The sequence below is a fragment of the Hyperolius riggenbachi genome, chromosome 1 (assembly GCF_040937935.1).
Source record: "Hyperolius riggenbachi isolate aHypRig1 chromosome 1, aHypRig1.pri, whole genome shotgun sequence".
Taxonomy (NCBI): Eukaryota; Metazoa; Chordata; class Amphibia; order Anura; family Hyperoliidae; genus Hyperolius; species Hyperolius riggenbachi.
In genome coordinates this window covers 92,478,580-92,495,456 of record NC_090646.1, presented here as the reverse complement: position 1 = coordinate 92,495,456, position 16,877 = coordinate 92,478,580, and the positions used below count along the sequence as shown (strand labels likewise).

Here is a 16,877-nt window from a genome sequence, read left to right as displayed (position 1 = left end):
TGCTAAACAGCAGAGGGCCTGATTCCACAGGTCCCCCTTCTGCTGACCTCCCAGACCCCAACATTTTATTTGGTTTGTACTTAACTTTTGCCAAACGGATCCGGATCGCATCCTGATGAACACCTGATGCAACCTGACCGGATCCGGATCGGATCCGGATCAGAACCGTACGGTTCCGATCCGGATCCGGTCCGGATCCGGTCAGGTCATCCGGTCCGTTTGGCAGACAACCGCAAGTGTGAACCGGGCCTTAATATTATTTATGTGTTCACCTATACGTACATTCAATGGTCTATATGTTTTCCCAATATATACAAGATCACAAGGGCATCTGATCTGATACACTACCCGAGTAGTGGTACATGTAATATGGTCATTAATAAAAACGATTTGGATCTATCATGATTAAAAAATTGGTTACCTTTTTGTGCATATCTGCACACATCACAGTCCAGGCATTTTTGCATACCTTTTTTGATCTTATGCCCATGATGGTTACTCCATCCAAACTCACTTCTGACCAAAAGGTCGTTTAACCTCCTTAGCGGTAACCCCGTGTGTGACACGGGGTAAGCCGCCGGAGGGTGCCGCTCAGGCCCTGCTGGGCCGATTTACTTCATTTTTTTTTTGCTGGACGCAGCTAGCACTTTGCTAGCTGCGCCAGCACCCCGATCGCCGCCGCCGCGCGCCCGATCGCCGCTATCCGGTGCGGGGCGCGGCCCCCCCCCCAGACCCCGAGCGCTGCCTGGCCAATCAGTGCCAGGCAGCGCCGAGGGGTGGATCGGGTCTCCCAATGACGTCCCGACGTCGCTGACGTCGGCGACGTCATTCCGCCCCGTCGCCATGTCTTTGAACGGGATTTCCTGATCGCCTATCGCCGGAGGCGATCGGCGGGGCTGGGGGGATGCCGCTGAGCAGCGGCTATCATGTAGCGAGCCCTCGGCTCGCTACATGATTTAAAAAAAAAATAATTAAAAAAAACTGCTGCGCTGCCCCCTGGCGGTATTTTTCATACCGCCAAGGGGGTTAAATTAGTACCTCTCTTTGCGGCCATATGTGGGTACTCCCCCACTATCCTGGCCATAATGGGGAAATCACTGCAGTCTAACCAAAAAATTGTTATTAAAAAGAGTGACAAGGGAGGGAATGTTGTGCTGATGACTAGAGACAACTATGAAAAAGAGGCTAGACGATTATTAAAGTGAACCTCCGGACTAAAAATCGACTCAGCAGCACTGAAAAGGCTTTGTGTTTCTTTAACAGTTTCACAGCATCAGAACTTTGTTTCTCTTATACAAGCCTCATTTTTAGCTGCACAGAAGAAAACTGCCCGGGCTTTTTTTCCCTGATGCTGTGCAAAGCATGATGGGATTTCTGATTTTGTTCTCATTCTGCTGTTTTGGTGCAATTTTTTTTTTTTACACTTTGAATTTGACATTTGAAGCCTAGCGTGTGCAGCTGGGAGGGGTAATCAGGACACAGGATAGTTGGAACTGTGTCTCCTGCTCCTTGTCACCTCCTTTCAACCAAAAAGATGGCTGCCCCCATGACAAAGATGGCAGCCCCCATGAAATCACAAACATTTGCCTGTTCTTTTAAAACAGAGTGGGTAAGAAACTATATTACCTATCTATTCTAATTAACATAACTAATGTAACTTGATGACAGTATGTTTGTATAGGCTGAAGTTCCCCTTTAAATGATAGAACCACCTATGAAAGAATAAGTGTTAGCCCATTCAAGGAATTGATAGAGAAAATTAATCTAAAAATGCAGTGGGGTTTCTTGGAGGGGGTTTTGACTGAAAAGGAGTTGAAATTTTTGTTGGTTTCGGAATACACTATCCCTACGTTTCATTTTTTGCCAAAGACACATAAGAATTTAATTAATCCCCCGGGCCGCCCGATAGTTTCGGGTAATAATGGCCATTTGGAAAAGCTGGCCACTTACGTGGATTTAAAAGTTAAGAATATTGTCACCAATCTACCTTCCTTTGTTATGGATACCGGGGATGTGCTGGCAGGCATCGAGGGAGTATATGTCAAAGAGGACTGGCTGCTGGTGGGACTCGATGTTGAGTCCCCTTTTTACCTCCATCCCCAATGCCAAAGGTTTGGAGGCTTTCGAATATTATTTAAATTGTCACTACAAGGATCATGAGAGTCACACCGACTTTGTTCTGGACGCTATGAAATTGATCTTAGACAATAATTTTTTTGAGTTCGGTGGTTCCATCTATAGACAGAAAAGGGGGGTGACTATGGGGGCAGCGTGCTCCCCATCCTACGCGTGCCTTCACCTTGGTTATTGGGAGCAGGAGGTGGTGAGGCGCACTCGTGGGTATGCGGAGCACGTCGCCCTCTGGATTCGTTATGTGGATGACATCCTGGTATTGTGGAAGGGGACAAACCAAGATCTTAAGTCCTTTGTTGCTGAACTAAATATAAATAATAGAAATATTTTTTTAACATACACGAGTGATGAAAAAGAAATCTCCTTCTTGGATTTGACCATTAAAAAGGAGGGTACTGCTTTGGTTACTAGCACATACAGAAAACCTACAGCTGGGAATACCCTCTTGTCCGCAAAAAGCTCTCATCTCCCAGCACAAAAGTGGGCTGTTCCCACTGGACAGTTCCTGCGACTACGTAGGAACTGCAGCAATATTGCTGACTTTGAAAGGGAAGCGGGAGATTTGAGGGCTAGATTGTGGGCAAGGGGGTACCCCAATAGGATTATCATCACTGCATACAAAAGAGCGTTAGCAAGGAATAGAAATGACCTTTTGATAGGTAAAAAAAGGAAAGAAAAAAACTGTGACAATATCCCACGGGTGGTGACCCCATACAATGCTCACTTCATGGAAATTAAACAGATCCTACAAAGGCATTGGCATCTGCTACGTAGGGACCCGATTATGGCCAGGATAGTGGGGGAGTACCCACATATGGCCGCAAAGAGAGGTACTAATTTAAACAACCTTTTGGTCAGAAGTGAGTTTGGATGGAGTAACCATCATGGGCATAAGATCAAAAAAGGTATGCAAAAATGCCTGGACTGTGATGTGTGCAGATATGCACAAAAAGGTAACCAATTTTTTAATCATGATAGATCCAAATCGTTTTTTATTAATGACCATATTACATGTACCACTACTCGGGTAGTGTATCAGATCAGATGCCCTTGTGATCTTGTATATATTGGGAAAACATATAGACCATTGAATGTACGTATAGGTGAACACATAAATAATATTAAGAGTACCACTATAGATAAAAAGAGATTAAATCCTCTGGCCTTGCACTTCAAATCTGTCCACAATTCTGATGTTTCTGGCCTGAGATTCATGGGCATCTATAAATTGAACATTAGCCCACGTCGTGGGGACTATGATAAACAACTCCTAAGAAAGGAGTCCATGTGGATTTATAAGTGTGAGAGCCTGCATCCGAAGGGACTTAACAAAGATTTGAATATAAAAGTCTTTCCTCTAGGGAATCTAGTGCTGTCCCTGCAGTGTTGAATTTTGGCCACAAGATGGACACTGACTTTTTATTGTTCTTTTACGCTGCTGAGATCAGCCTGAGAGGGGGGCGTTTCCCTGTGCTTATAAGAACTTACGCTACCCTTCATACTTCACGTCTGATGAAATCACGTGGGTCGTGATGAAACGCGTCACGTGAGACGCTGCTGAACGCGGAAGTCCGTCCTGAGATCATCGCCCGTGCCTCCGCTTCTCTTCCTCCCCCCACACACAGTCCATATGCTACACGCAAGCCAAGCAGAGCCTTGAACGGCCCATCCGGAGCTGGCGACCTCTGCCATGAATCACTAACTACGACTTGAATAGGTCATGTGAGTGCTAATGTTAATCGGAAAGCAGTGCGGCTGGGGTCGAGGTTAGACACAATCTGTGTCTGTAATGAGAGCGTACGCTTATTGCAGAGGCGTGAATTATGTTGTTCACACATACGGGCTGACATCTTCCAGTTGATTTCTTCCGCTGTTTGTCTGGAGTTGGTTGCTTACTTGGGCCTGAAGAAAAAATTATATGCATGCGCAGTGACTATATAGGAGTGCACTCCAATTCACATGCCATTATCCCAGATGCCAGCCATCTCCTTCAGTGTTTTTATTGGGAGGGTATATGTTTTGTATGTCAGTGTATGTTATGTGCCTATTGAATTTTGATACCGCAATACATTTATATATAATTTTTCACCAGCTTAGAGCTCCCCTAATCGTGTTTCTACTACCACCTATATTTAACTTAAAACACAATTGCTGTGTAATTTTTTGGAGGTGTCTGGGCTGAAAACTGTGATGTCCCAGTTGTGCGGTTGGACTTTGGACACAATGTGGGCTGCACGACCGCTGTCTGGAACCTAATCTTGATGGTAATTTACAGCCATTTTTTTTTTTTGTATTTTAACTCCCGATATAATTAATTAGTGTTTTTCTTTAAAAAAAACCATGATGCTACATGCAACATTTACTATGAAAAAACGTTTTGGTAGCAATTTAAAGGCCACTTCCGGTTTTCAACCCGAAAATCTGAATCAATTCGGATTTCCCGGATAATGGGTTCGGATATCCGATTCTATTCGGGTACTGGAACGTTCAGATTCGGATATCGGATTCGGATATCCGATCCGGATATCTGGGTATCCGGATCGAATTAATTTGAATTTTAAAAAGGATTATCAGAGCACCCCTGCGTCTAAGGCTCGGGCCTTGCTGGCCTTTTCAAAAATCCAGCTATGCTGGTCTGTTCACTGTGGGTGCAGGTTCTGCTTACATTGGGCCATCCTCAAGACAGCTTAGGAAATGGGAAACCTATTTATAGTTGGCAGCTTTGAGTCAGAGTGGACCTATAATTGAATAAGGCTATGCATGGAAAAAAAATGATGATTTTAAATTGAGTACCCTAGACTGCCAGACAGTCTAATTAGTCAATATTTCAAGAAATAAAGCCAGTGTTCAGTAGAAAGGTTGATGCTAGTATTAAAACTTAAATAGTTTGGACACAGAATGAGAAGAATAGATTGTTTGGACAGAGGCATAGCAATGGAGCTATGGGCCCCAGTGCAAGTTTTACATTGGCATTGGGACCCTCAAGCACTCTATACATAACAATTGATAAGGCACACCAAAACCTGGCAAGGACATCCATAGTGTTGTAAGAAGGGGATGGGGAACAGTTTGTTAATGATTACCACTATTCTAATCTATAAAAGTGATTATTACCAGTACAGTTAGCAAGTACAATAGAGAGCTAATACTGCAGTTGAGGGGCAGCCCCTCAGGGCCACTCTGGCCCAAGGGCGCCGGTGCAGTTGCAACCTCTGCACCCCCTATTGCTATGCCACTGTCTTTGGAGCAATCTTTGATGCTTGGAGAAATTGAGGGCAAACGAAGAGGATGACATAGGCTAAGATGGATACATAGCATAAAGTATGTGAAGCTATGAACATGCCTATGCAACAGCTGACAGAAGCTGTGATTGACAGACACATGCAAAAGTACATGTGGTCATGAAGAGTCGGAGTCTACAAAATAATTGAGGAGGAGAAAGCTCACTTTAACAAGCAGACTTGATAACCTACTGGACTGGTGGTGAAGCATGTCTTTTACCTTAGCACTGCTCTTACCTTTAGAACAAGTTTCAGTTTATGACATTTTGAAGGTTCTCAGTGCTAGTGCTAGACATAGAGAGTAGGGGGTCTACATCTTGTCATTGAAAATGCTGGCTCCTGACCTCCTGATCATTGTGAGACAATTATAGTGAGTAGGAAGGCAAAAAAATGAAAAAACAAGCTTCTGGTCCTTAAAGGGTCCAGAGGCTCCCATCCGAATTGAGTTAAAATAACATCTTCACAGAGGCGCTAGGCTGAGACATAGACACATGTTGCTGTTGCTCCATCCCCTATTGCCTGATGAAGCGGGGCCATACCTGCGAAACACGTTGCCATTACCCTTTGGAGTGTATATATAAATAAATTTGCTTGTTGATATAATATCAACCTGTTTTTGTGTCTGCTTGAAGAGGGTAAGTCCACCACTGCGTCCCCCGTTTAAAAAAAAATTAGTTACTTTTATTCTTTTTGCGTATTTGTTCATTTCCACATTATTCAAGTCCACTCATGGTGGAAGGGTGTTAACCCCTTGTTTCCAGATCTACAGAGAGCGACTTCTTAATCCTGAGTGGGGACAGGTCTAATCTCCCCACCTGCATTTACAGTGGTTGCCTTGGTGGTTACCCTGGCTTGTGAGTATAAGTTTACATACTTGCCTCTCATCACCCACATCAATCCAGTACATACGGCACGATATTGGGCTCTCGTGGTTCTCTCTCGTTTTGTCGTTGCAAGAATCACCTGCTGGTTATGCACTGTTATGACACTGACCCAAATTACGAATCCTTTGGGTAGCAAATAAAAATTTAAGTTCTTGTTTCAGTGCTATATTTTGCATTCCCTGAAGTAAAGGTTTAAGTAGGAGCAATCAGAAATTACTCCTAAGCGAAGATGTCCTCAGATAGGTAGGATGAGTACGTGCGTGCATACACACAGCAATACAGAAATGCTGCTACTACCACTTACTTACAGTCTATTAAGCAGATATTTACTTAAGTTACGGATACCTTATTACATGAATTTCTCAAGGCACGCAGTAATTGCAGTGTTCCACTTACTGAGAATGCAATAAAGATTTGCACACATGCCAAGTTATGAATAAAGATTGATGACAGAACAGCCAGCCTGACTTGGCAGTAGAAACCTTTGTATTGACAACTGAACACTTACTGGGGTAATAAGACAGAATCGGCGGGATGAAAAAAATGAAGAAACCAGACGAGGCAGAAAAGTTCTATTAAAAGCATTTCTGGCAAGAAAAGTGAGAAGGAAATCAGCATGTGAACTAAATTTTCCTCCACAGGCCCTCATATCATCCATGGTCTCTATACTGACAGTATCATGTAGTGCACAATCTCATCTCACTATGCTGGTGAGACGTGACTGCAGTCTCTTATTCATCGAGGGTGTTTTTGGAAACTTTTTAAAATACTATATTTGTAGATCTGATGTTCCACAGATTTGAGAGCCTCTCCAGACACTAAAAGGTTATGTCTAATTCTGAACTCCACTGGCAGGAATTTGTTTACACTAAGGCCTCTTTCACAGTGCGACGTTAAAGTTGCACATTATAAAATACTTTAACGCAGAGTAACGAACAGCAATGCAAAGTCTGTGCGACATTCACAGTGCACACGTTGCGTTAGTGTGTAACGTGTATCGTTAGTAAAAAGTGCTGCATGCTGTGTGTTTAGCGATGTATCTGCTGCGTTATGTGCACTGCACATGCTCAGTAATGTTTTTTTTTTTTTAAATGTAACAAATGCGCCATTTTCGTTCCATCAGTATGCGTCGAAAACGGCGCACCAAGAGACACATAACGCAGTGCAAAATAACGTCCAATTTCATAACCTACATGCGCTGCGTTAGGGGCACGTTGTGCGACTTTAACGTCGCATCAAACGCAACGTCCCACTGTGAAAGAGTATATACATGCTTTATAAACACATGTGAGCACAGCATAGATCTTATTGCAGCAGTTTCTGCAGAGGGGTGAGGTGTATTACCCTTCTCAGCTTCAGCTTGTCACACTGAACTGTCCTTAGCCAATCAGCGAGGAGCAGGAATTTGGGAGGGGAGATAAAAAGCTTCTTTCTCCTCTGCAATGCACCAGAATAGAGACGGGCTGACTGAGATAAGATTCATTACAACATCCACATTCATGATTATATTGGAATGCTTGCAATGCAGACTGCATGCAGACTACATAGTAAACACAGAGAAAGGGGTTAATGGAATTTGATTTTATGCAGAAAAAGTGGGATCAGCGCATCACCAGGCCGCCTCTGAATGGCCTCAGCTCAGAGATGCGCTGAGCCGCCCCAGAGACTACAAACGCACCTTGAACCCAAACAAAGAAAAACTAACAAGTGGGAGCAGCTGACCAGAATTAAATCAAACATAGCAAAGAAATGAACAGCGCTACTTAAAAACAGATGAATGCTTACCTGCAAAAAAGTGCAGACCCCACTCATGGGATACAAATACACAATGAGCACACATACAACCTGTCTACCACTTGGAGGATGTTAGTTTCCACTAACAGTTTGCATGCAATTTGTTAGGTACTCGTCTCTCCCACTGTCGAAGAAGTCTTTCCTCCATGGGAGGGGACCTAACACTAACTAAATCCTACCTATGCATATGCATAGCCTGGGCACGCTACCAGTAAAATTAAGAATTGCGCAGAAAAAGTGGGATCAGCGCATCACCAGGCCGCCTTGATTTTATGCCTGACAATCCTGCTTCAAGCATTTACATAGCTACAGTTCCAGAAAGGATGGGGCTATGCTTCAAGTTGACCAGAAGTTCTCAGGATCCAAAGTTTACCTGAGGGACCAAAAGTCAATGTAAACATCAGAATTAGAGATCTGTGTTTTGTCAGCATGCTTAGTTTGAGAGAGGGAGGATGTGCTTTAAAGGGAACTTAGCAGCTCCTGGTTTCAAATAGCTGAAAGGGCTACCATGTTTGAGAAGTTAATCTCCCTGCTCCCTTTTCACTGCTATTATCCAAGGTTGGTGTGAAGGTTATCAGGTGTGAACTACCTTATCTTTTTTAAGCACAGTTTCCCCTTCTTCCCCTCCCTCTCCCTAATGGTAAATGGGTTTGTTTGATCTTAGCCCCGGGCAATTACGTCTAATTAGTAAAGTCCTTATCTGCCTTCCATTCTCTGTGGCTTGTGACTGGCTTGCAGATGGAGGAGGTAGAGGAAGTAGAAGAATACTCCCTGTAATTAACCCTTAAATGTAAAACTATGAGGTAAAATAAATGGTTTTTTTAGTAATGAGACACATTGTTAGTATGCATTTTTAATGTGCTTTTGAGATGCCCTGGGTGTTAAAAATAGTGCTCGGTTCACTTTAAGATGATTACTGGAGAGTCAGATCAGGTGGCTGTCTAATGTCTTTGCTGTGGGTTCCATATAATTCTCTATGTGTATACTACTACTAATAACATGAACACACAGAGATGAGTCTGGTATCAATATAACGGTTATATGTTTTTGGGGGCTGTGAGAAGCTTCTCAGTTGTTCTTAACTGTTAAACAAGGTTGACAGATCATTCCCAGCAGATGATGTACAGCGGAGAGCGGCTGCCAGCTCTCTTCCTTTCCAAAACTGCAGTCTGAAATCTGCCTTTCCACAGGAATTTCTCTCTTGGCAGTGAGCTGACGTGGAGGGGGAGGAAAAGATTTAGGAACTGGTAGAGTGGCTTGGTGAAGATTAAGCCGATTGTCATCACCTTTCCGAGTATTAATCTGTCATTCTTTAGGGCCGTAGATAGAGGCAGCTGTTTCATGACTGTTTTAAGGCTGTCAAACAAAGTATCAATCCAAAACAAACAAGAGGATAAAACACAAAAGAAGAATAAGTGCTGGACCCGAGTATCACCTTTCCGGGATTAGCAGTAATTCTAAACTTTCATTGACGATCTCTTTGGGTATCAACTTCGGCCACATTCAATAAAATTTTCCAAAGAGTTAATGTGGTCTTAAAATGGACTTAAAATAGACTAGCGGCTGGTGTCGAATCTCGATAGTTCGCAGTCATATTTGATCATTTTAATGAAGTCTACCTAAAATTTCCTGCCTCCCCGAAAACTGGCAGTGTTTGATTGATTGATGGCATCATCAATAAAACACTGAGCACTACCATAGCATGCATAATGCAGGTCTGATTAATCTTGCCCACATTTAGGAAGTAATATGACTGAGATAGAGACTTTAGCATGGTACATTTGCTGCTCTTTGTTTGGTGTTTTGATTTGGGGGAATATAGACCCCAACTAGTATCATCCCCAGGTTTAAAGGGAATTTGTAGTGAAAATAATGTTATGATATAATGATGTGTATGTGTAGTACAGCTAAGAAATAGAACATTAGCAGCACAGATATGAGTCTCATATTGTTTCCAGTGCAGGAAGAATTAAAGAGAGTCTGAAGCATCCCTAAATCACATTTTTTTCTTCACAATCCTTTTAGGCGTGATTGCCCTACCTGAAACGATGCATCCCCGCGGCTGCAGTCTTAATTAATCCCCCCCCCCCTCGAAATCCCTGGGGGGAGATTAGGGCAGCGCTTCCATATAGAGGCAGAGCTTTGGGCTGTAGCTCTGCCTCTACTCTGTCAATCTGTGCGGTTCTCCGCCTCTCCCCGCCCCTCTCAGTCTTCCTTCACAGAGAGGGGTGGGGAGAGGCAGCGATCTGCGTGCAGATTGACTCCAGTAGAGGCAGAGCTACAGCCCAAAGCTCTGCCTCCCCGGGCATCAAAATCCTAGGAAAGACCACAATTTCCACTTGGCGCCATTTGGGCCTTAGCCATTGGGAACGGAGCGCAATCGCAACAAGAATCACGCAAGCCAACGATTGCATTCGGGTAAAAAATGACACGCACTAGTGGGAAATGAGCACCGTGATTAACTCGTAATAAATCAGGGTGCTCACGTGATCATCAAAACAGCTGCGATCTGCTTTTTTAAGTGGATTGCAAATAATGGAAAAGGGCCTTTAGGGTCCAAGAATAATGTTGACACTTTGTAATGCCTCTGTCACCACAGCAACTCCACCAAACTGCAGGGATCTGAAAAATTATTTAATAAAACTCTTGTGTTCCTGCATAGGTCTTTGAAGAAGAACACCATATTTTGTATCTGGATCATGGAGGGGTTATTGTCGCCATCAAGGATACCTCTATTCCTCTAAAAATTCTCAAGTAAGTACAAGACATAGCTATGATTCGTACCTGTATGTTCAGGACATGGCAGAACCGTTTGTTAGTTAAAGCAAACCTGTAATGACTTTTACTTACCTGGGGCTTCTTCCAGCTGCTGTCAGCCAAATGAAAGTCTGCCACTAGCTCAGTCATGGTCTACTGAGCATGTGCCATTCTGGCCACACTCCTCCTTGACCACGCTCCCATAGCTCGGAGCTTTCTGTGCATGCGCAGTTCATAAAGACTTTTAACTTTGCATGCGCAGAATGCTCCTGGCCACAAAAGCGTGATTGAGGAGGCGGGTGGCTGGGACTGCACATGCTTTGGGACGCGGACTTTAATTTGGCTGAAAGCAGCACAATGGAGGGGACCTGAAGGACACTGAGGGACCTAAAAGACTACAGGGGGTTGGAAGAAACCCCAGCTACATAAAAGTAATTTTTTTCTCACTGTCTCAGGTTCACTTTAAAGCCTAGTTCAACTGGACTATCATCTACATGACTATTGGGCAGCCCATGTTTGTGAGCGGGTTTTAAAATTTCTCCCGGGAAAAAAATTGCTATCACCGAAAAGGTTTTTGGTTTTTCATGCTATTTAATTTTGCAGTACGGTTTTGGAGGACAATAATATGTACAGTTCATGTAGCTTATGATTATTATGTAGGGTTTTTGTGCTGCATTCGGAAGGGGGTGACCACTTGAATATTTTCTTTTATAGTGCATAATATATGCAGCTACCCCACCACATTCCAGAGTCTTTTGAATGGGAAGAGGATTGTAAAGCTCAATAGGAAAGTTGGCCAAAATCAACTTTTAATAAATATTATTAGTGTCTACCCATAATGCCTTATGCCTCTATATGTTTTTTATAATCGCTTGGACCTCTGCTGTAACTGAGGTCACAGTGACTCTTTTAATACAAATGTTACTCTTATCTGTGCAACTGAGACAAATCGTATGCACAGTCACATATTTTGCCTCGTTTGATTAAAACATTTGCTCATCAAACATGCATTCCACATCAATGTATTCAAAGGCAGTTCTCAGTCATGCTTTAAAAGGGATTTGATCAAAACAAAAGAATCCCAACTGCAGATAGAAATACTGTCATTGTAATAAAACATTTGTCCTCCTCTCACTCCTGTGCATTCTCCAAAATCACATCAAACTTATTTTGTCTTAACAAAAAAACAAAACGATTGAAAGTCTGATCAGACATGTTGGAAAACCTCTGTGCGAAGGGGGCGGGCAGGAGTGATGGGGGATTGACAGTCCATAGTGCAGCACTGCATCAAACAAAAGCACAAAAACTGTATATGTCATGTAGGGTAGGAAAAGATCACTATCCCATTGGTTTGCAAACCTATAAGGATTGTTCCGCTAGGCTAGGGATGTCAACCTCCACTCCTTCAGGGTCCGAGGACCTCACACATTTTTGACACAGCTCAAATTAATTAATGAGACTGAATCAGTTCATCCTAAACACTCGCATGACCTTCCAGGACTGGAGTTTGCCACCTGTGGGCTAGGCATAGTGTGCCAAACAGAGGCGTAGCTAGGGTTTTCAGCGTCCAGGGACATAGACAGTTTTTGCGCCCCTCCTCTGGACAAAATGGGCGTGGCCACACATCAGAATGTGGTCATGGGTGAAGTCAAAAGTTATTTATATAGCTATATGTGCCCCTTTACCCCATTCAGATAGCCAGATGTGCCCCCCTTTAAGTAGCCAAATGTGTGCCTCTTTAGTTAGCCAGATGTGCCCCCCACCCCCTCACGCTGTTTAGATAGCCAGATGTGCCCCTTTTAGATAGCCTTATTCTGCTGCTGTTAACACTTCTGCAGAGGGAGGGAGAGAAGCAGGGGCACTTCAGGCAGCCAGCGAGCCACCTCTAATGCATGTGGGGGTGCAATGGCGCTGCTGAGCGCCTTTACAGTGCTGCACCTGGGGACATATGCCCCTCCTTGCACACCCACAGCTACTCCTCTGGAGCCAAAGCTGAGGCTAGGGAAGTCTGAAGGTGAAGCTTTGAAGCCTCTGTTGTTTCGCTGTACTACTATACAAATTGATTTCTTTACTGTTTAAGGCGCTATGGTGAAAAACTGTAAAATTTAAAATACATATGTATACATACATATAAGAAGTACACTTGTCCCACAGTAAACGCCCCATACATTTTTTTTACTTCCTGTATAACTGTCACCTATAGTAGGTATTATAATTTGATAGCTCTGAACCTCTTGCTGACAGGTTTGGATTAGTCCATATCCTCATGGGTGATTTCTACTTAAAGCAAACCTGAGGCAAAAAAAATATATGATATAATGAATTGTATGTGTAGTACAGAAAACGAATAGAACATAAGAAAATAGTCTCATTTTTTTTATTTTCAGTGAAGTTATTCTAATAACATTGCACCAGCCTGTCACAGTTGCAGTTGTAAAACCACACTCTGTCCTTTAAGCTATAAAACAAAACAGAAATAAGGACCCTTTGAAATTTCTTTCAGTAAAACCTTATCTCAAGCTGTCTCTCACTGTTTCTTGCCTGTTTAACCACTTAAGGACCACGGGCTTAAACCCAGGGACCAGGCCATTTTTTATAAAATAGGCCACTGCAGCTTTAAGGCCTCGCTGCAGGGCACAACTCAGTACACAAGTGATTCCCCCCACTACCTTTTCTCCCCACCAACAGAGATTTCTGTTGGTGGGGTCTGTTCACCCAATGTTTATTTATTTTTTTGTAAATATTTTTTTTTTATTTTCTAATACATTTGCTTATTTTTTTTTATTTTTATCCCCCCGCCAGCCAATCACTGTGAACGGCTGTTACAGGCTTCAGCCTATGACAGCGGATCAGCTCTGAGCCTGCCAGGGGGACAGCCGTGTCACACAGATCCCCTGCAAACTCTGCCCCCAGGACCGACGCCGATCAGCGTTAGGCGGTCCTGGGGCTACCGCCGCGTCCACACCAATTGGTGTGGAGTGGTCCTGTAAAGGTTAAGACTTCATAAAACAAGACTGTATTCCACGAAGTTGGTTGAACAGCTTAGAGAAGCTCTGTTGCATAGATAACAACTGAAGTTTTTTAACTCTTCCTGTACTGGAAAACAATATGAGACTTTTTTCTTTGCTACTGATGTTCTATTTCTTAGCTGCAGTACACATACAGTTAATTATCTAATAAGTTTTTGATTCAGATATGCCGTAAAGAATTTATCACTGTATATTTAAAGACAGTGGTGGGATGAAAGTCTTGTTCATATCATGAACAGAGCTGTGTGGTACCCTATTACTAGAGCAAATGGCCAAAAGCAGATTACAAATAAATAGAATAGATCTCTACTTGCCACCTTGACTGGGAAGTTTAACTTGCAAAACTTTTTAATTCATTAATGGCACTGTGATTGCCAATTGTCGGCTATCAGCAAATTGCTAGTGCAGTGTCTATCTATGAGAGCAATAACACTGCCATATTTGTGATAGTGAAAGTGCTGCATGGAGCACTTTGGGAGCAATTGTAAAAAATCGTGGCAAATTTGAAAAAAAAAACAGCAATTACGATGTTTGTTAGTTTTATGTAAAGATACGTTTATAGTAGACAATGGGGCTTAATGATGATTTAGCCAGTCAAAAGACTTGGGTACCCTGGATCAGCATAGCGTAACTCTTAGTACACGTTGCCAGTAGTAATGGTAATTTAGTAATGGTAAATTTAGTAACAACGAAAGCAGTTAAGCAAGATTCTTTGCTGCCTGCCTACAACACAGGCTAGTCACACCAACAGATCGGGCTCAAAAAAATGTAAACACTAATTTGTAATATTTCTTATATTTATAATAATAATGTTTCATGCTTATGTTTATTACTGCTTAATATAACTGATAAATAAAACAAAAATAAATCGTCCCTAAACACTTGAGTTACAAACATCTCATACATTCAAAGGTGTCCTTGTGCATAAAATATATTGCACAGTTTTTTATCACAGATGTTTTATTACATGTTGAAGTATCATATACACTGTTGTAAGTTGTTTATAGAATTAAAACACATTGAAAGAAACAAAAAAATGTGTCCTAAAGTAAAACCTCATGTACCAGTATGTATAATACATGATTTCACTTGCAAACAAATCTACTTACAAGCAACCTTCCAGAATAGGGCCTGAGTATAAGTAGAGGATTGCATGTATATTTTAAAATGTGTTACGGTACATCCTCTGTACTATAAAATGCTAGTTTTGCTCTACGTTTACCAGCCATGAAGTTATTATAATATCAGGAAAACGTGTTCATATATACTGTGTGTGTGTGTATATATATATATATATATATATATATATATATATATATATATATATATATATATATATATATATATATATATATTACTGGAATTGTATAGGGATTTATTATGTTATTATTATTATTTTGTACTCAATTACATTTGGTGCAGAAATCTTTTTCCCATTTTTTTTTAAATTAGAGAAATAATAAGTGTCACAGATGAATATGCTATGTTGATTTAGAGCTTCACTTGCTGGTCTAACTGACAAGCTGAGGAAATACAAGAAATACCCAGAAAAGATGGATCCTTAGAGAACAGCAGGGCTAATTTATAAATCTGTTATAGGGGCTTTTTACTACACCAGCAAAGCAACTCTCAGAATTTTACCAGATGAAATTGCTGATGGAGCATCAAAAACAGACTCTTTAATAAAAAGAAAAATATATAAATTATTTTTACTGTTGCACACAATAAAGGAATAAACAAATAAGTAGGGATGGTCAGAAAAGCCCATTTCCGATTGTATGGAAATTCTGATTTCCGCCAATGTCAGTTTCTAATTTTCCATTTTACTGATTTTCCTATTTTCCATTTTTCCAATTTTCTGTTTTTCCGATTTCCGAGGAGAATTTTATTTGTAATTTTTGTGTCAGAGAATGCAAAAAAATGACAAATCTGAATGAACATCTCTAGAAATAATCTGAGAAAATAACAAAAACGCTGTAGTAATTGGTAAATGTCATGATGAGGTAAAGTATTGGCTAAAGCTGTCCTTCTCTCTGGCTAGGTTCAGCATAGATGAAGGCTACACCTGGAGCGTGCATAACTTCACCAGCACATCTGTCTTTGTGGATGGACTGCTCAGCGAGCCTGGAGACGAGACCTTGGTTATGACGTACGTTACTGTCAATTTGGCATTAAATGGGGTTTTTATTTTCCTATAAAGTACTTTGGAATGCTATTATTCTTGGCTAGTGAATTGAAATGAACTGCAATGTGCTGGAATTAAGTTGGCTGGGGTTGTATAACTTCAATAAAGATAGTCAGTCATATATTTCATGTTGTATAAATCATCAGCTGAGCTGCTCAGAATGTAAGTGGCTGGACAATGCCAGTAGCAGAAAAGTCACATTCAAGTAACTTACTTTTATAATTTATAATTCAATGCATTTTGGAAAGAGAAAAAGGTATTTTTGTCCTAATGAATACGTATTACTAATGTGGATTTTCTTCTTTTATTTGGGACTTACTGACTCATATCAAATAGACTTTTGCTGAAAAAACTGACACAACGTTCAGTTTTATAAAAAAGCCACTTTGTATTTTATTGTTGTTAAAAATGTCCTTTCCATTACAATTTGCAGCTAGCTACTTTGGCTTACCAGCTTACCGGTACTTTTTTTGTTTTTGTTTTTAATTGCCAGAATGTTTACATTTTCTGCTTGGAGCAGAAATGTCTACTGCACTCCCTCACATCCTCCCTAAAGAGACTCTGTAACAAAATTTTCAGCCTTATTTCTTCAATCCTATAAGTTCCTATACCTGTTCTAATGTGGTCTGGATTACTGCAGCATTCTCTAGTTGCACTGTCTCTGTAATATAGCTAATCTTCTTTTCTTTATCAAGCTTTGTCGACCCAGTGAAGAATGGGATGCCTCTGTTGTATTGAATACAAGTTATGCACGCCCCCTGCAAGCTCTGTGTGCTGATGCAGTTTGTGAGGCTGAGGGGGGAGGGAGCTGTCT

The 16,877-nt window shown here is 41.6% G+C and overlaps 1 protein-coding gene across 5 annotated transcripts in view; it reads left to right on the top strand.

The window, feature by feature from the left end:
• Positions 1 to 16,877, top strand: part of SORCS2 (sortilin related VPS10 domain containing receptor 2) — a 1,283,452-nt gene that overhangs the window by 1,127,746 nt on the left and 138,829 nt on the right. For all 5 annotated transcript variants that reach the window (XM_068276884.1, XM_068276875.1, XM_068276891.1 and 2 more), the window contains exons 13-14: positions 10,755 to 10,846; positions 15,920 to 16,027. In XM_068276884.1, coding sequence (XP_068132985.1) covers positions 10,755 to 10,846; positions 15,920 to 16,027 — 200 coding nt within the window. The remainder of the gene's footprint in view (positions 1 to 10,754; positions 10,847 to 15,919; positions 16,028 to 16,877) is intronic.